General features: G+C 36.1%; 1 protein-coding gene and 2 non-coding genes across 3 annotated transcripts; all 3 read right to left on the bottom strand.

The window, feature by feature from the left end:
• Nucleotides 1-6251: 6251 nt before the first annotated feature.
• On the bottom strand, nt 6252-7955 carry LOC18435625 (AAA-ATPase At3g50940). Its single transcript, XR_016045417.1, has one exon. It is a non-coding gene; the product is annotated as an AAA-ATPase At3g50940 (transcript).
• Nucleotides 7956-11910: 3955 nt separating this feature from the next.
• Nucleotides 11911-14257, bottom strand: LOC18435624 (protein HYPER-SENSITIVITY-RELATED 4). Its single transcript, XM_011625562.3, has one exon. It carries the CDS (start codon nt 13522-13524, stop codon nt 12217-12219), a length of 1308 nt encoding a protein of 435 aa, XP_011623864.1. The 5' UTR covers nt 13525-14257; the 3' UTR covers nt 11911-12216.
• Nucleotides 14258-18761: 4504 nt separating this feature from the next.
• LOC18435622 (AAA-ATPase At3g28510) lies at nt 18762-20339 on the bottom strand. The gene has a single exon (XR_002281145.2). It is a non-coding gene; the product is annotated as an AAA-ATPase At3g28510 (transcript).

Genomic DNA, 20339 nt, shown 5'->3' with positions numbered 1-20339 from the left:
GTTAGAAATGATAATCTAGACACCGAGACGTATAAATACATGAAAAAAAAGAAAAAGATTTTAAGTCCTAAAAATAGTGCATCTTGCAACACATTATCTAAACCATCCATTTTCAAGATTTCATGTGTTTATAGATATTCTTGATCTGAACCATTTTTGGAGTTTAGAAATTCATAATTAGAGATGAAAATGAATGGAAAGGCCATTGTAAGAATTTTCAGCACTAAAATTATAAAATTTGGAAGTGCACTTTACTTGGATTATTTAGTAGATATTAATGGTGACATGAAAACCTCCCCTTTAATTGAGATGCAAGTATGGTTGTCTCAATTTTTTTGGGGTCCTTTTAATGTTTGTTTCTTTTTTTGGGAAATGTATATAATGAAATTTTTACTTTTTATACTCAAAGATCACAAACACCCCAAACTGTTAAAAGAAAATCAATTGGGGTTGTCATTTTTCTATAAAAAAAAAATGTATGCAAAGGTTTCTTAAGATTTCAAGTGCAATCAATAATAGATACACAACCACTTGGTTTCACATCTAACTATGCTTAAAAATGATTGTAGGCCATATAATATGCTTCCCTTTTCTTTCATGTTCTTCTTTTTTTTCCATGCAAGCAGCAACATAAACCATGAGGATGTGAAGACATTTTTGTAATTATGAGTAAAACATGTATGCTAATGCAAAACACTAAAGGCTATAGCTCAAAAGGCAAAAAGGCATAAGAAATCCAGAGGAATATAATGGCAAACCATAAGGGTAAAACGGTCAATGCCCCTAGATAAAGGGCGCACGCACCTCAATACGAATGGGAAAATCCAAATATCCAATCCAAATTCGCGGCCAAAGTTAGGTTCCAATTTCAATATATGACGTGTATACTATGCTCCATTGGGAGCATAGGCTGTATATCTACTCTCTTGGGTTGAAGACCAGCTGGGAAGATTTTTTCTATCTCAACTTTTGAAAACTATATAAGAATTATTTTTATAATAATAATTTGGATTTTGAATTTTCTATCACTTAGATCTCACCATTTAAAAGTTGGACATCCTCTGTTCAATTATTACACATAAGTGTTTTCAAGTACATAAACTAGCATAATTGAGATTTTTTTTTTGAGATTAGTCTAAAGTATATCCCCAAAATTTGGAGTCCTAAAATTACCCCTAGAATAGGCCTTAAAAGAGAGAGTAAATGGGATTAAGAAATCTGTTGGCTTGGAGCAATATGCAAGGTGTGGTCGGGTATGGCCTAGGTTCACGACAAACAAAATAGAGTCCATTTAGAATCTCATTGCGAAAATGCAGTCCGATGCCAAAATTTCTACTTTATTTCAATCTCTTTCACTGTAAAATTTGAAGCTTCATAATAACGTGGTGGTTCTGAGGTTTTTTGAAAATAGACGATACACTAATTTTAGACTTTGAAATTCACTTTTTCGGATTCATAATACTTGTTGAAGTTGGTGGTGACATTTGAGGCCATACACTAATTAAGTGTCCCCAATATGAAAAAACCTTGCTCAATTTTTAATATTGGACTAAACATCAAGCTTTAGGATTGTTAATCACAATACTATTCATATATGCCACCAAAAGGTGGCACCTATAATACATAATAGTATAGGTGGAATCCCAGCCGTCATATCTTTGGGGGTTCAAAATAAGAAAAATATCTCCATACCACATATTTTTAGATTTCATTTCACAATATACCCAACCTTTTAAAAGATATCTTGAGACCTAAAATTGTAGATTTTATTTCTTTTAACCCTCTAAGCTAATTTAAATATGTTTTTTGAAGCCAAACAAATCTAAAAAGACATGTCATTTCTAAAAGCCATCTTCTCAAATTTATTTCTTTCCACACACCCCTTCTCTATATGTTTCTCCCATCTCTCTCCCCTCACTCTCTCTCATCCCGCTCTCTCTCTTCAAGTTTCTACAGAGAATGAGCGACATAGGAAGAGAGAGAAAAAGAGAAGTTTGGAGTATATAAGTGAAGAGATAGATAAGTTTGGGTTGGATTGATGGAGGTGAGAGGTTATCGGGAGGAGAGAGAGGTGTTTGGAGAAACACAGGTGGAGAGAGAGATGCAGGAAGAGAGAGAAAGAGAGAAGTTTGGGTATATAAGTGAACTGAAAGAAATGATTGGGTTTAGAAAGAGCATGTATTTCCCACATTTGTTTATATTAAAGAATATGTTTAAAGTGGCCAAAGGGTTGAAAGATTTCTTTTGAAACCCTGGGTTTATCCAGAAATGAAACTTAAAAATAAAAGATATGGAGATATTTTCCCTTCAAAATATACGTCACTATTTAAATTTTAACCAAATTTCTAGAAATCAAACTGAGATGAAATTTTGGTGTATGTACTTGACACCAACATGAAACATATAAAATATATAAAAAAATGTTTTTAAATAATTTAAAAATAATTTAAAAACATGAACCAAATCACCCTCATCATTTTTCATGAATATTTAGGTCATTCTATATTTTAAAAATATTTATTTTATATTTTTGTTGTATACCTTGTTTTTTAATACACATGTCCAAAATTTTATTTCGATTTGATTTCTAGAGAAAATATTAAAATTCAGATAGTGATATGTATTTTGAACCATCCGATAAAAATCAAACGGTTGGGATTCTACATATATTACTATTCATTATATGTAAGCCATTGGTAGCTTTTCTTTCCTTCATATATTTCCCAATGATAAAAGATAGGTAGTGATTTGGTATGTTGTTTTTGTTTCAAAAGTCAGAACACATTGCTTAACTTCTCCATCCTCTCAAGGGTTTATTTTTCCCTATTTCATTTTTTTTCTTTGAGCTTTTGGGCCAACCCACCTTTGGCTCTTATTCACATGGGCTGCCCCAAGTGCAGTCTTGACCGGGCCATCCCTACTTCAGGGTGTGATGGCTTGGCACTTGACCATATTTTGTGGCCTAGGCCCTAGTTTTTTTTGAGTCGGCTAGACCGGATTTGGCAGAACCAGTCCATGGCCACTCCTACTCATGGATTGTAGATTAGCTTAGCTCTCTTAAATATGACTTGTCCATTATATACCATGGCATGCTTCAACTCAAGGACAAGCAAGCATATTATGTACAAGATACGTAAAGGCAATTGTTACTTTAAATGATTATCCCTCCCTTAAGGTCCTAGGATACTTTTGTCATTTAAAATTTTGGGGATATTAGAGAAAAATGCGATTACATATGCAATTTAGAAGTGCTTGAAAAATTCACGCCCAGGGATTGAACATGGATTGTAGAATTTTTGGACGATCAAATCTTGGTGGGTGCTAGCTCGAAATACCTTTTTTTAGAAACTACAAAAAATCGTTCGGGTCTTTTATTTGAGGGAGCAAATGTACAATTTGCCCTTGTAGGAACACAATAGACAATTGTTCTCAATTTCTCATATTTGAATTTTGGTGTGGGCAAATATCACTTAATACTCATGGGAGTCATTTTAATCTAAGAAGGCATATCAGGGTGGCAACGGCTCACGTTGGATTCGGACCCCAAAAACTATTATGGGATACGGACCCAAAGTCACGAGATCCGGACCTGGAACCTAAAAATTAAGTTATCTATGTACATAAACATATTCTAACATATTTTTATAAATCGGGAAATGTGAGACCCAGACCTAACCCACCAGGTCTAATTTTTAGACTCATATGCGAACCCGGGTTGGGTCAAATTGTCGGGTCTCAGGTCGGGTGGGTCTGAGTCCATTGCCACCCCTAAAGGCCTAGGACGTGGGAAAATACCTGATGGTCTATATAGCCACACAGTAAAGTCCTATGTCATATACATGACTAGGTACTACATTCACCATTCTTTGTTAGCCTAATTTCAAAGGAGTTTTCCAACTTTTTATATCCCTTTAGAATAGGCTGTCAAGGAAGAAAAAATAAAGGAAAAGCAAAAATATGAATGCCTTGGGACTTGAAATGTAATCCATGCAAGATTGATGGAGAGCAAACTGTGAAAAACAAAAAACAAAAAACAAAAAAGATTCTGAAGCATTATATCGGTTAAAAAATAAAAAAAGGATTTTTTTTAATATTGAAAAAAAATTGGATGGATTTAGACTCTTCTGAAGATTGCATCATTATTTTAGGTCCTCAAAATTTTGGAACAAACTCCTAACTAGTGTTTTTCCTTAGGTTGAAAATGTGGATCTGGACCCTGTGGGAGCATAAAACCATGGAAAATTAAAAAAATACACCTACAGTTTCAACTATTTGTCATTTTACCATTTTTCAACTACTACAACTTATAATCATGTATCTTTTGATGGATTTTTTAAATTAAATAAAAATAAGCAAAATTTTAAATAATTTATCTCAAGTGTTTTTTGATAAAATTCCCGAAATTATTCAGTTAGCAAAATACATTAATTTTGGATCTCTCTTTTGAAAGGGTTTAAACGTGAGGTTCTATTATGTTTTTTTCTCTCAACTAGTATTATACTACTGTAAGGTCAAGGCAACATAAACTAGGGTTTTGGCACATGCTTGCTTTTTGGCATTGGAGAAAAGAAAAGGAAAAGGTCTTAGCTTTAATGGTGGCTTTTTCTTTTGTTGCTCATGCGGTCGTGTTGGAAAGCTTTTTTTATGACGTGTCATGGTGACATAGCCACGTGCTTTTCCCTTGATTTGAAAGAAACGTTTGATTTTATTTTGTCCTGTATATTGTGCTCCCGCTGGCGCAAACAATCCATTTTCTTCTCACAAAAATTTTATTGATTTGGAGTTTTGGTATCCACTTTAGAATCACGAGATGAGTATTTTCAATAGTTTAGATTCGACAATCCAAAAATTAGACAGTAATGTTATTAAATTGGCTACACCAAGTGGCCACTTTTTTTTTTTTTTTTCCTTTTTGGGGGTGGGGGTGGGTTTCTTTTTTTTGCCTTTTTGGGTTGGTTGGGGGGTGGGGGGGGGGTGCGTGGGTGGGTGCCTCGGCTAGAGTTGTAAATAAAATATTAACATTTTATTGAACCTTATTTTAAATAGCGTATGGCAAATGCAGCAAGTCTTGTCATCTGATAGATATAAACAAATCCATAAATTTGGAATTGAGCACAACGAGCCGGTATTATTTGTACACAAAAGTCATAAATACTCCAATTTGTTAGATGTAAAATTGGGTGGTTGGGGCAAGTTATTTCCCTGAACAAAAACTAAAGTTTGAATTTCACATATAATAGTTACGTTATTTCCCTGAACAAAAACTAAAGTTTGAATTTCACATATAATAGCTAAGAGTAAATGTGAACTATTTGTATCATAGATAAATGGTCTTATTATATATTTTCTTTAAAGATATTACAAAAAGTTTGGTGTTTTCTGAAAATCTTCCAAAGGGGTAATTTTCTTGCAAACCAGTATTTGGATTTAGTCATAATGATGTAGTAAGCAAATTAGGCGAGGAAAATTTTCAAATAAAGTGAAAAACCACCAAGTTCAATATGAAGAAAACCTTTTTGGCAATTTAAAACATTTATTTAAAACTCCAAGAAAATGGACATATTTTTCATGGTAATGAAACTATATCCCACAGCATGATTTTGTACGAAAAGGTAAAAGTAAATAAAAGACAACATGCTTTTCACAAACCCAACTTCTCACTTCATTCTTTGTCATTTTGTAATAATAATCAATGTCCTAAGGGAAAAAATCAATAAAATTTGAATATGCACAAGAAATCCAACCAATATTATTGTGGTCATAAATACACCATTACATTTAGATTTACTTTTATTTATCTAGCTATGAAGCATAGTTGGGAAAAAAAGTTCAGATGATGGTAATCAGATTTAGAAGCATTTGGTATGACTCCCAAAAGAGAAAAATAAGACATTAGGGTGCGTTTCATAACGGAAGTGCTATGTTATTTTGGAATCGGCTGCTCCCTGCAGCTTCCTAAATATTGTAAGAAACCGAAAGCAGGCTTCCTTTGCTACCCATTGGAAGCTGCCGCTCTGGAACCTCAAGAAGGTGCAGCTTTTGGGCCGCATTTTCACGAACAAAATGCACCATAAAAGAAGTAGAATCATATAACAAATCCTCAATTATGCTAGACTTAGTTGCCTACCAAGAAAGACAATGACTTAATCATAATTGTTTTAAGTTAATATCTTTTGCAGCAATCACACTTTCCTGAAGGGATTCTGATAATAGAACCGGAATATGCAAAAGAACTATTACTATCTCTGTTATAACTAAATCCATCTCAGGGTTAGTATTTAATTGCTTTTATCTAGTTATGAAGCATATGGCATAATCCCCAAAAGATAGAAAAAAAAGAAGACATCAAAGGCAAAAGGAAGGAAAAACAAAAAAAGGCAAGAAATAAGTACCTCAGTTAAGCAAGATTTAGTTGCCTACTGAGAAAGACACTGCAACTTAAATAATTATTCATAAGTGATTCACATAATTTCGGGGGCAGTCAAGATCTCAAAATCTCAAAATCCAAATTGAACTTGAGGCTCTCATTTTTAATAGCTTGTCTCTTTTGCAAGTCTTCTAACACAGTCTCCATGGCCAAGTCAGGATCATCACAACTGCCCATGAACAACTCTGCAATCTCAGCTGGTGTCACTTGAACAACTCTTAAAGCCTCCTCCACCTCCTTCATCAGTGGGTGCTCTCCACTGAGTCCACAATAATTATTTGCTAAAATCTTAAATGCCTCAAACTCACAATAAGATAACAGTATATGCTTGTCCATTCTACCAGGCCTCAGCAGAGCTGGATCAAGGTTCTCTTTATGGTTAGTGGTGAAGATCATTATCCTCTCCCCTCCACAGGAGGACCACAGCCCATCGACAAAGTTGAGAACACCCGAGAGGCTCACCAGGCTCGTTGTGAACGCTGCCTCGTCGGTTTTCTCCCTTTGCCCTGGCTTTTCCTCTCTTTTCTCCTTCTCCATCACTCTCCTATTCGTGAGGTCCAAAGAACAGTCGATGTCTTCAACAACAATGATTGATTTGCTCTTCGTGGAAGTGAGGAGCTCCCTCAGCTGGGAGTTGTCCCTCACAGTCCTCAACTCGAGATCGTATATGTCAAAGTCCAAGAAATTGGCTATGGCTGCAATCAAGCTAGTCTTACCAGTACCCGGAGGCCCGTAGAGCAAATAGCCCCGCTTCCATGACCGTCCAACTCCCCTATAGAACTCTTTTCTGTTAACAAACCTCGTCAAATCATCCTTTATTTCGGATTTGAGCTTGGGATCAATGGCTAACGTATGGAGCGTAGAAGGATGAGACAGAGTCACAGAGGACCACAGCCGGTTATAGCGATCGCTGATCTTGTTGACATACAGCTTCATTTCTCTGTTCTTCATGGCTAATTGCTCGGCCTCGGTGATAACATAAGGGATATAGGAATTACTCACGATGTCGCGATACTTCCGATGGAACGAGAGCTCGAAGTACCGATTCTCATAGGTCTGAGAATATGGTTGGTCCCCACTCTTCTTCTGGGTGCAGTGAAAGGTCCATTGAAGGGGAACACCCTTATAAAGGTCAGTGAGTTTTTGGTGAGAATCCATTGAAAAGGTATGGGACCTAGAGTTTTTACCCTTCCAAAGCTTTAACACATTAGCTGAAGCATAGCACTTTGGTGCAAGGTAGGTTTGAATGGCCTCATAGGGCTCATTTGTGTGGCCTGATGCATTTTCCTCAACAATTATGGAGATATTGGGGTGGAAGAAGAAGGTGAAGAGCTTCTTGGTCAAGCGGTTTATTGCATCTCTCACTTGGGGTGGGAGATAATTGTGTAAAATCTCTCTTAGAAACACAATGGAAGCTAAGACTGAGCCCAGTGATTGCCAATCCATTGTTGCTCAAACAATTGCTTTGCTTTGTGTATGAACAAAGCGTGTTGCTCGAGGGGTCTAAACTCTAAAGGTGAGAGAAAATGACTGAGAAAATGTGGACAAGGGCTATAAACGATGAGAGAAACAAAGAGGAAGTGGAGACATGTTTGAAGTGTCTAAAGATGAAGGAGAGAGAGACAGAGAGAATGCAAGGAAGGTGAGGAAAGTCAACAAAAGTTGGGCTTTTTTCTTGTGTTTTGTATTTTCCCCTTGTTTTTTTTATTTATCTATTTTAATGGCCATTATTTTTGTGTGGAGATCCTAGTGAGAGGGCCCATACTATTTGTTTTATGTGACAAGTTGGACAATGTTCACGTTTCCGTTCCTTCATCACGAAGATTCCCTTGGATGTTCCATGTTTTCCTCTATCCATTTTTTTTTGCTCTTTTTATTTTTAATGAGGGTGTGGCTTCTATAAGATTGCAACCTTAAACAATTCAAGTAAGGTGCCCCTCTATCATAACAAGTAATTTTGATGTAAAAAATTCTTAAGATTATCTCAAAATATATTTTCGTATCTAATTATAAAATTTTAAACTCCAAAAATGGTTAAAATCCAGTAGATCTATATGCATATGAAAATCTTGAAAATAGACGGTCTAGATAATGTGTTGCAAGATGCACTATTTTTAGGACAAAATCTTTTTTTTTTCATATTCATACGTCTCGATGTTGAGATGATCAATTAGAGTTTTCAACATTAACAACCTTTTCCAATGGATTTTTGAGGTGCACCTTTAATTTTTAAGGTTGCAACCTTATATACACTTTTTCCTTTTAATAAAGGTAAAAACATATGCTTATGTTCTCCTAATGGAGCGAGCATATTGTACTTATACTCCCCCCTGGTATAATATATTGCAAAGTGATTGTTAGCTCAAAACAATGTGGTTGTTAGTTGAATAGTTGCACTGAATTTTAGAAAGATAAAAAGAATAAGATAATAATTTCAAAATATTAAATATATTACAAAAAATTTGTAAAACTCTGCTCATCCGGTCTAATCGTTCACGATAGACTAATAAGCTGGCCAAAAACTAGACAAATGCTGATTTTTATTGCTTTTCGACTAAACTTGATTTTGCTTTAGACATATCAGCCAAGGCACCGGTTGAACCAGCCAGTCCAATCCGATCATGAATTTGCAGCTCCCGGTCTAATGGTTTCCATGGATTTAGAATCTAAAACATATAATGAATCACTCCATCATTTCTCTAGATGGTGATGACCTAATGGACCATAGATTTCTCACCCAAAGTACTAATTACTGATAAACTATTTTCCAAAGAGGAGATATATAGATCTCAAGTACTCACAAAAGTCAATCTCATGATTGCGTGCTCTCAATATTCAAGCTTGCTAGGTAGCACAATTCTGAACAAACCCTCCGTGTATCCAATTGGACATTATCATGAGATGGTTAATTGGCAGCATATGAAATGTATCCAACACAGAACCAGCAATTAGAAAATCATCACTCAAGCTTAGACTCGCCCGAGCTGCTCGGAACTGGCAGTATGCCAATCCGGACCAGGTGAGTTGGAACCGAGCCAAACATTTCTTATATATTTTCATTGAAACTTGGCCGAGTCGACAGCCCAACCTTGTTGAGTTGGGCGATTCAACCCAGCAGAATTGGACTCTGACTTGAGCTCAGGAACCTGAAGAGTCCAATCCCAAGTCCGGTTTTCAAACACTGTATATACTATTCACTCATGTGGGTTGGCCTGATGGTGGTCAGGCATTTTGTTAGAAACCAAAATCTATCTATGATTTCTATGCAGAAAAACAAACATTATCAAGGTCAAACTAAAGCCATGCACTTCTAAAAAGACCTCTCTACAAGAGATATCAAGATCCATTCTCTTGGGGTGAACTTTTTTATTTACCCAAAAAAAACCATGCAATTCCCATCCAGGCCATGAATTTGTAAATTTTTTGAAATAATGGAACAAGCCACTGCCAAAGATGAATTTTGTAAACCCTATTTTGGCCCCATTATCAGTGTCCAGGTAGGAATGTACATATACAAGATAGGGGATTGATCATGTGGCATACCATGTGGCTACTGCAAGATTCACCAATGATAAAATAGATTTATATAATATTTCATACTTGTCGAGCCATTAAATAACCTCTACCAATGATATTTCTCACAAATTCTAATTTTGTCGAGCCATTAAATAACCTTTTCTTTTAAAAGTAAAATAAATTGCAAATTTCCGGAAAAGAATAAGATAGCCAATGCCAAAATGCTTGTATCTCTTCATAAACTGATAAGCTACGAGAAGTAAGGAACCTCCAGACCAACATATGGAGGAATTTTAAAAGAGAACTGGTATGTAGTGTTTCCTATCCCAGATTCATAGGGTGTACTTCATATCAAACTACACAGAGGACAAAGAATGCTTCAGTGATAAAACAGCATCAAATGTAGAGAATTAATAATAGAAAGACACAATTTAACTGTTTTCAAGAATAACAAAATTTTAAAGAGACAAACAAATTCAACAGTACAGAATATTTCAAATTCAAAATGATTTTCAAGAAATAAATATTCTACAGATAGTAACAACAATTTATGTTGGCTAGGAAGTTGAATCAGAAATTAGTACAAACCTTCATGTTCGTGATGGTGCAGTGATGAATATAATCAGAAGTAAATGGTAAAGCTCTAGTTTGTAATGATTCCATCAGCATGATACTTTCATCTGTAATAAACCCAGAATGACACCGGTGCTCACCTTTGCAGGTCAATAGAGCACGGTATTCAAACAGACTCTGGGTGATCCATGAGAGAGAGAGTTCAAACAAAGACATGGCATGAAAAAACTTGATGAGGAGCATTTTACCCAGTTGGGACTTGGAAGACATTACTGTTGAGGGGCACATTGATGGCGGGATCAATTCATCTCAGATGGCTGCTAAACCCACCATTACATGCAGCAACCTTATCCAAATACAACAGTAAACAACAACCCCATCTTCCTCTCATACTTCTCTCCCCTTTCTCCTACTTCTTTCATCATCATCATCATCCAAGCCTGTTTCCAATTTGAGGTTACTTACATGAATCCTGTTCTTCCATTTTTTTCTATCAAAAGCCATACCCTCAATGAGACCAAAAACCACCATATATTTTCTCACTACTTCCATCCATATCCTTTTGGGTCTTCTTTTTTACTTTTTAGAGTTTGAACCAAATTACACCTCCTAACTGGTTATATGTTAGATCTACGCTGCACATGGCCAGGTCGCCTAAGTCTACTTTCGCTCATCTTATCGCCTATTGAAGCTACACCTAAGTTCCCTTGTATGTATTCATCCCAAATTCTATCTTATCTTGTCTTGCTACTCATCCATCTCAACATCCTCATCTTAGCTACACTTATCCTTTCTTGTCTTGCTTCTACTTCTTTAAAGAAAAAAAAAAAATACTGCAAGATCTTGATTACAATATTAGAAGTTCTTCTATAATCAAAATAAAGAATGAAGAATCCAAGAATAATTCCCCTAAACCAATACAATTCATATCCCCTATTCCCCAAACGACTACAACTGATACAAATTTGGAAAGTAAATGAGAATCCCAACAATCATTAAGATATTTTCATTTTTTTTTTTGTGCATGAAAATACAGGAAGATACAGAAAATTTCTGAAGAACAGACTTGGCATGAAAATGCAGTCTGCAAAATATTACTACAGAACTGAAGTTTCATTTTTCAAATCAAGCTTGGTCCTTTAACCCATGAAGTTTTCTAAAACCTTTTATAGTACATGAATATGAATTCTTATAGTATCTAAGGAAGCATATACCACTATGGGTGAAAACTCTAGCTATTCAATATGTAAATTTTCACGTGAAATTAAACTAAGGAGGCATTTTAGCATAATGCAACTCAAACAATGTTTACATGGAGTATATTCTATGAAACCTTCCTTCAAAACAAACAATCCAGTTTATACAACCCCATCAACTCATGAAGGAAACTCAAATAAGAACTTAACTGCAGAGCACATAGCACATGCACATTCTTTCCAAAGTAGTACAAAACAGGGCCATTGGCAACATAAATATTTTTCTTAATGTCTAGTAGCATAAGAATTCTTTTATGAAAACAAAACCCAAAAGATGATGTTTAGAATGGGAGTGGTTCATAGGAAAACTAGTATAGTTCCAAGCCCAAAATATCACACAAAAAAGATGTGTACATCAGACACAAGAAGTTCACTGTGATCCAGTATTCCAGTCACTAATCAAGAATATTTTGTAACTATGTACTCTTGTGATACTGTGCACTTTCAAACAATGGTCCCATTCAATTTCCACATCAACATCTCCATAGCTTTTGCAGGATCACCACTGTACCGCATAAACACTTCAGCTATCTCAGCAGGTATGATATTCAAATTGTTGAGCAAGTCCTTAATCTTCTGCATGTTGGTTCTAATACTAACTTCAATCTCATCATTCTCCAAATCGAAATATTTATTTGTGAGTGCCTCAAAGTCCAAAGGTCGAGTGTAAGTTAGGGTCATGTGCATGTCCATCCTGCCGGGCCTCAATAATGAGGGGTCCAAATTTTCTATATTTGTAGCTGTAAACACCATTACCTTCTCACATAGGAAACAAGAAGACCACAATCCATCTATCAAATTCAAAAGCCCAGTCATGGTGATCAAAGCCTCCCCTCCTCCAATTTTTTGTATAATATAACCTTCTTCGACTCTCTGATTCTCTGCTCCCTCTCTCTTAACAACCCATTTGTCAATATCCTCGAAAACAATCACTGACCTCTCCCTCGTGGATATGAGAAGTTTCCTCAAATGAAAATTATTATGTACACTACCCAAGTCTATATCATAGAGATTAAAGCACAACTCATTGGCAATTGCAGCAACTAAGGTAGTCTTTCCCGTTCCCGATGGTCCATGGATCAAATAACTCCTCTTCCATGCTCTACCTGCCTCCACATACAACTCCTTTGCTTCGCTAAACTTCACCAAATCTTTCTTCAAACTATTCTTTACCTCATTATTCACGGCTATCGTATCGAACGTAGAAGGAAGATGAAAATCCACAGTGGACCATAAACCGCCATCACCATTCATCGATCTATTGGTACACAACACTCTCTTCGCTCCTTGAACTTCAGCTCCCTTCTCAAACACATATGGGATATAAAATTCAAGTGCAAGATCATGGTAATCCTTATGAAACATAAGCTCAAAATACCTTTTCTCTTGCCTTGAAGGACCACTGGAACAAAGTTTCCATTGCACCCACATTTTCTCATATTGGTCCCTAATAGTCTGGTTAGTTTGGACATCTAATGAAAAAGCTTGGGGGTTCCTACCCCGAATTAACTTGACAACATGAACTGATTTGCAGAGTTGAGAGGTAATGTAGGTTTGAACTAAACTGAATTCCTCACAATAATAACCATCAGAATCGATCTCTTCAATAATGATACAAGCATGTCTGTAATGGGAACGGATGAAACGATGGATAACTCGATCAAAGGCGTGCCTTATTTGTATTGGGGAAAATTTTGCAATCAATCCAACCAACACTACAATCGAACTAATCTTAGCTCCCAAACCTCCCATGTTGGTCAAATCTATAGTGCAAAGAGTCTCTACAGATGCCCAAGAAGCTAAAAAATACCAGAAGAAGAAGAAGAAATGGAGAGGTGAATTGTAAGTGCTTAAGAGCCTTAGCAATGAATAAGTGAGTTATTCGTGTTTAGGGATCCTTAACAATGGAAAGGTGAAGTCAGAAGCCATGCCCTTCTTCTGAGGAATGAAGAGGTGGGTTCTAAGTGTTTTGGCAGCCTCAACAATGGGGAGGTGAATCCTAGTTCATTACAATCAGAATTGAGAAATGAGAGGTGAATTCGCCTTAACTGTTTCTGAAAATTCTAACTAGTGGAACCTTATTCACAGAGAGAAGAGAAAAAAGTGAGAAAAACTATGGATAATAGAGGACTTACTCAGAGATAACAAGCATAGAGAGAGACAGAAAGAAAGAGAATCCAATTATTCATAAACATTTAGGAAGCATAAAATGCATGGAAAATGGAAATGTCATGGAAAGAGCCTTAGACGGTTTCTGATAATTCTAACCAAAGGAAAGCCACTAACAATTCACACAGAGAGAGTAGTGAAAGAAACAAAATAACAATTCTAATTCTCTTGCTAGAATGCATTAGAATGAACTAATCTCATTCTCTCACTAGAATGCACTACAATGAACAAACGCTTTTTCTTGAGCCATTGTTTGAGGCGAGAAGTTGAGAACACTTCTAATTCTCTCTAGACCAGTGTCCAGTTATAAAGAGTTTTGAATGGACGGTTGGAAGTCTTGGGATTATATGGATAAGGTGTCAAAATCACTGTGGAAAAAGGTTAGCCCTAATGCATGCACGGATTGCCCATGTGTTATAATCCTGCGAGCATATACCGTACACCTACCCCCACCTAATTAAGAGGATTTTTCAATGAACTGCCTAAGAATCACTAATCACTAGATGGTTATTTTCAAAAGGAAATATTTTAGTTTTGAGTCACTTAGATCTCACCCTTGAAAAATTGGACAATCTTTGCTTAATCTTGAAACGTTATTTTTTTAAAGTGCATAGAGAGTGCAATTTGAAAATATTTTTATCAAGGTTAAATTCTAGAGTATCTCTCTAAAGTTTGAACTTTGTGTTGACATTGCTTCGAGTCTCATGGATCAAAACTATGATGTTTGTGACTTCATACACCATAGAAGTAGACTTTGGTGGGTGAAGTGGAGATGTGTTACTAGAGCTTTATGTGTTCGTTTCAAGCCAATGAAGTTGAAGGAAAAGTTTTATAGGACAACTGTGAGACTAGCTTTGCTTTATGCTGCATAATGTTGGGCAGTCAAGAAACAATATACCCATAGGACTAGTATAATCGAGATAAAGAAGTTGAAATGGACGAGTTACAAAACAAAAAGGGATAGAATTTTAAATGAATACATATAGGAGAATTTAAGTGTGACTCCATTAGGCAATAAGATGAGATAAAGCAGACTTAAGTGGGCTGATCATCTAGAACATACCCAATACAAACCGGTTAAGAGGTACGAGTTGGTTTAAGTGGAAGGCTAAAAAAAAGCAAGGGTAGGCCAAAAAACATAGTAAGAAGTAATGAGAAAAGATATGGGACTTGTGGCCTCACTAAGGGTATGACCCTTGATAAAGAAGAATCGTGGACCGTGATTTGTGTAGCTAACCCCAAATAATTGGAAAAAAAGCTATGATGTGATAACTCCGTTGATTGTTTATATCCCAAAATTTGGGGTCTTAAAATCATTTCTAAAATAGGTTTTACTCGATAGAATGAATAGATAACATACTCAAGCACAAACATTAAATCTTTTGGCTAAATTGAATCCATATAATTATATAAATATATGGACCATTCACATGTATGTTATTGTATACTATGATACTATTTATCATTGTTACAAATAGTTCATAATCATTCCTAGTCATTAAATGTCAAATTGGGATGTGTCAATGAAATTCGAGAATATTAATTTTTTTTCTTTTAATCTATTCAATGATATATATATATATATATATATATATATATATATATATATATAGAATAGGTTTTACTCGATAGAGTGAATGGATAGCATACTTTGGCACAAACATTAAATCTTTTGGCAAATTGAATCCATATAATTATACAAATATATGGACCAATCATATGTATGTTATTGTATACTATGATACTATTTATCATTGTTACAAATAAGTCATAATCATTCCTAGCCATTAAATGTCAAATTGGGATGTGTCAATGAAATTCAAGAATGTTAAAGAAAAAGAAAACTTTGAATCTATTCAATGATACACTTATATATATATATATATGGAAAAGCCTTCCCAACGCCTATAGACAAAAATAAACAGTGATTTTGCCTATGCTCATCACCGTCTAAAGTTCATCATACGGTCACGATTATCCGGTAGTGTTTCAATTTTTTTTTTTATAGATTGGAATGCTATGAAATTTAGAGCGTGTGTACATCTTTGTGAGACGCACTTAATAAAACTTTTAAAACAATATTTCACAAAATATAAATTGACTTTGCTTGTACTTTCGTTTTTGCATCAGCCTAACTATATGCCCATCTTTAATAAAAAATTTATTATTCTTCACAAAAAAGAAAAGATAAAACATGGCAAGAAGTCACCATTTTTGTACAAATTTTCATTTTTTCCACTTTCTAATTTCTCTTGACAACAAATCTTGGAGCCAACCATATGAAAGTATCAAGTAAGAGTGAGGCCTGGTGGAAGCCATATTTAGGCTCCAAAAAATTGAAATATTTTAGAAAAGGAGAATTGTTTCATGTGGGCTGGATCACATTTCTACATATGCGGTCCAAAAGCATAAAGCATCCATCTTAAAGATAGATACAAATAAGTGGTCCATCTAAAAACAATGGAAACTAACGTTCCAAATGTTTTCTCAATGAAATTATTATTTCTAGTTTTTAAAATTTATTTATTTATACAGATTAATCATGTCCATGTTAAAAATTATATATCCTCTAAAAATTAGGATCGAATTCTATATAAAAAATAAATTCATTAAAGGGCCTGCATTTCTACATGTGCGGGCTTCGCCTGCATGCTAACCGTATCCTTTAGAAAAGCTACTGTTTCTTAAAAATATTAATTTAGTTTAGTGATCCTTTAATAAAAGTAAAACATAATAGAAAGCATAATTAGGCTAGGATGGCAGGGTTTGGTGCTAGGTCTAGATCATGATAATGGATATGGAAAATCAGGTCTTGATCCTAGAGATCCTGACCCAACCAAGTTTGAGTCCAAGTATAGCTTGAACCCATATAGACGTTGTCATGCAACCCAACCCGTAACCGATAGGATATCCAAGTCTGACTCTAAGCCTTGTACATAGCGGGTCCGACTTGATTAACCTCGGCCCATCCGGACCTCCCAAGTCCTCAAGCTCCCACTCTAGGATAGGTAACCAGACCCATTTGCACCGCTACAATAGCATTCAAGGTAGAGAATGATAGAGAGTGTTTAGTGTAAGGATTAATGGCTAACAACCGGCTAAGCACCTTATCTCATCCTCCTTTCTTCAACACATGACCCCTATTGACACCCAGATTAGATCAATGCTCCCTTTCGATTTATAAAGACAATGTTTTTGTACTAGTGTTTTAGAATTTGGATCCTAATAAGTCTGTATTAGCATTCCGGATTGATAAATCAGCCATAAATCAAGCAAATAAATAATAATAAAATTACACACTTGACTATCAGGCAATTGTAATATGTCTGGGAAAAAAAATCATCTACCAATAAAAATCAATCTGGATGGAAAATTCCTGATACAAATTAATGTTTTAAAACACCCATACGAACATATTAATTGAGCAAATCGCCCAGCATTTACTATTCAAGTTGTCACGTGGATGGATATTCGCAAATGACATTGTACTTTTAACAACTTTTTCAAAGAAAATGGCTTGATAGGGCTGTAGCCTAATCAAAATAAATAGAGCCTCATCTCATGACTCATCCAAAACTGTGATTCAAGTATTAGAAAATCTTACATCGATCATCTCCACTCGAACATTGTGGTTGCCAAAAAAATGAAATTTCAAGCTTTAAAAATGATATATATATATAATAATAAATTATCTAGATCATTTATCTTACTCTAAAAATAAGTATTCATAGATTCTCAAGATCAGTATATTTTTTTAGTTTCAAATTTAATTATCGGTGTTGGAAATTGATTTTTGAACTGTCATGAATATTTCCATTGCCGAAAATGCTTTATAGATGAAAATTTTAGTTGACGCTTTAGTTTGTTTCCATAAACCCTTGGCCATATAGAAACTTCATCCTTATTTGAAACTTAGTGACAAAATCTCTATAAAAAGAGAGGAGAAAGTGCACAGCAAAGAGGCATGCCTAATGCAATGCATAGATGCAATGGCCACTCTATGTTCTTGACCTCTAGGTGTGAGAATTGACCCGCTTTAAACCCGGATTTCGGACCCTATTTAGATTTGGGTATGGACTCTGGATTCGAAATTTGGATGCAGATCCAAAAATCAAATCCGAATTGAAAGTAAGATCGGATCTGGGTGCAGGTGGATCCAACCTATATCCCACCTGAATGCAGATCCAGTTCCAACCCGGTTTTTTTTATAGGAAATTTTTATTTCATATAAATAATTGTTTTTATAATAGTATATATATAATTTGGATCTGGATTCAGATCTGAATCCAGATCTGATGTATTTAGATCCATATCCAAATATCAAATATCCGGTTTGAACCTAAATCCGATGTATATTATTCGGATCCATATCTGAACTTGGTGGATGCCGATCCCACCCCTATTGACCTCCATGGCCTTTTTTGTGCAAGACCAAACTTGACTAACAACTTTACTTTTTTCAAGATCATATAGCCTACTCCCTCTTGCTCCTCCGGCAAAAGATACTCGACAAGATTTTAAACAGATAATAGATGTACATCATACTCCCACGGAGCATATAACTTTTTGGCCTTTTTCCCTTGCGTTTCTTGTTTTTGCCATTTTCAGGTGAGTAAACACTTGTATTAGGAAACAATACAAGGTACTACTAGTAGGCTCCAAGATTTATAAAGAACCAAGAAGAATTTGCCATACTAAAGAAAGAGAAGATATCTGAGCATTTGAAAATGGACGGCCCAGAAAATTGTATATACCTAGTACTTTCCCTGTAAAATATTAGAATCAGGCTCCAAAGCAGCATGGTTTCTGATGATTACATATAGAGTTTAAGGTAATATGCATTCAAAAATTTCATTTAACCCCAACATTGTCACAGGGAACTTCAAAATGGCTAGGAGCCCACAACCTAACAACCCTAGTAGATACAAGAGAGAGGGAGTTAATAATCCCAATCCTGTGACCTAATCACCCCTGTTTAACACTGCATCTTCCTGAGAGAGAGAGAGAGAGAGAACCTCAATAATCCTAAATCCTATGTGTGAAAGAGAGAGAAGACATCAATAATCCCAACATTGTAACCTAATCACAACTGCCTAACACTGCATCTTCCCCAACTTCCATAGCTGCATTTTCCTCAACACCCACCTGTGGAACCTCAGTCTCACCAGCTTGCCTCTTGAGCAGCTCATTCAGCAGAGTCTCCTTGGCCAAATCTGGGTCCTCTTTGTAGCCCATGAACCACTCTGCAACCTCAGCTGGTGTCACCTCAACCTCTCTCAAAGCTTCCCCCACCTTCTCCTTTAATGGGTGATCCTCCAATCCCACATAGTTCTTGCCCAAAACCTTGAAAGCCTCAAATCCACAGTATGACAAATGAATGTGCAGATCCATTCTACCAGGCCTGAGCAGCGCAGGGTCAAGCTTCTCCTTGTGATTAGTGGTAAAAATAATCAATCTCTCTCCCCCACAAGAAGACCACAACCCATCCACAAAATTCAATACCCCAGAGAGGCTCACCAAACTCTTCTTATCTTCTCTCTTCCCTCCTCCCTCCAATTTCCTCCTCCTCCTCTCTCTTGGCCTTCGCCTTCTTTTCCCTGTTCACGAGGTCCCGCGAGCAATCGATATCCTCAATGGCGATAATTGACTTGCTGTTTGTCCAAGTGAGGAGCTTCCGGAGCCTGAAATTGCTCATAACTGATCTCAATTCGAGATCGTAAATGTCGAAATTCAGGAAATTGGCAATGGCCACGATCAGGCTGGTCTTTCCGGTCCCTGGTGGCCCGAAGAGCAGATAACCCCTCTTCCGTGCTCTACCCACTTTCTTGTAATACTCCTTTTGATGCACAAACCTCATCAAATCATTCTTAATCCTTGTTTTCATCGAGGAATCGAACGCCAGGGTGTCCAAAGTCGATGGGTGCGAGAACGAGACAGGGGACCATTTCCCGCCCTCATGGTCTGCAGCCCTGTTGGTGTAGAGGCTCATCTCTCTGTTTCTCATTTCCAGCAATGAGGCCTCAGCCATCACATGGGGAATGTAAGAGTTGCTTACCATTTTTCTGTGTTTTTTGCTGAATGTGAGCTCAAAGTACCGGTCTTCGTCTTCTATGCTCCCTGAGTTCTTCTCTGCAATGTGAAAGGTCCAGTAAAGGGGAGCACCATTAAAGTGGTCAGTTATTTTCTGGTTAGAGACCATGGAAAAAGTGTAGGACCTCGAGTTCTCGGCCTTTGTGACCTTTAATGCATTGGCCAAAGCATAGCATTTAGGAGAGAAATAGGTTTCTACTGATTCACAGGTCTCGTTTGAGTAACGAGAGTCGTCATATTCATCTATCATGATAGAGACATAGGGACAGAGGAGGAATGAGAACAATGTCTTACCAACACTTTCAATG

The sequence above is a fragment of the Amborella trichopoda genome, chromosome 12 (assembly GCF_054954075.1).
Source record: "Amborella trichopoda isolate Santa Cruz 75 chromosome 12, AtrichopodaSantaCruz75HAP2 v2.0, whole genome shotgun sequence".
Taxonomy (NCBI): domain Eukaryota; kingdom Viridiplantae; phylum Streptophyta; class Magnoliopsida; order Amborellales; family Amborellaceae; genus Amborella; species Amborella trichopoda.
Note: the sequence above shows the minus strand (reverse complement) of the source record. Positions and strands in the feature narration are given on the sequence as shown.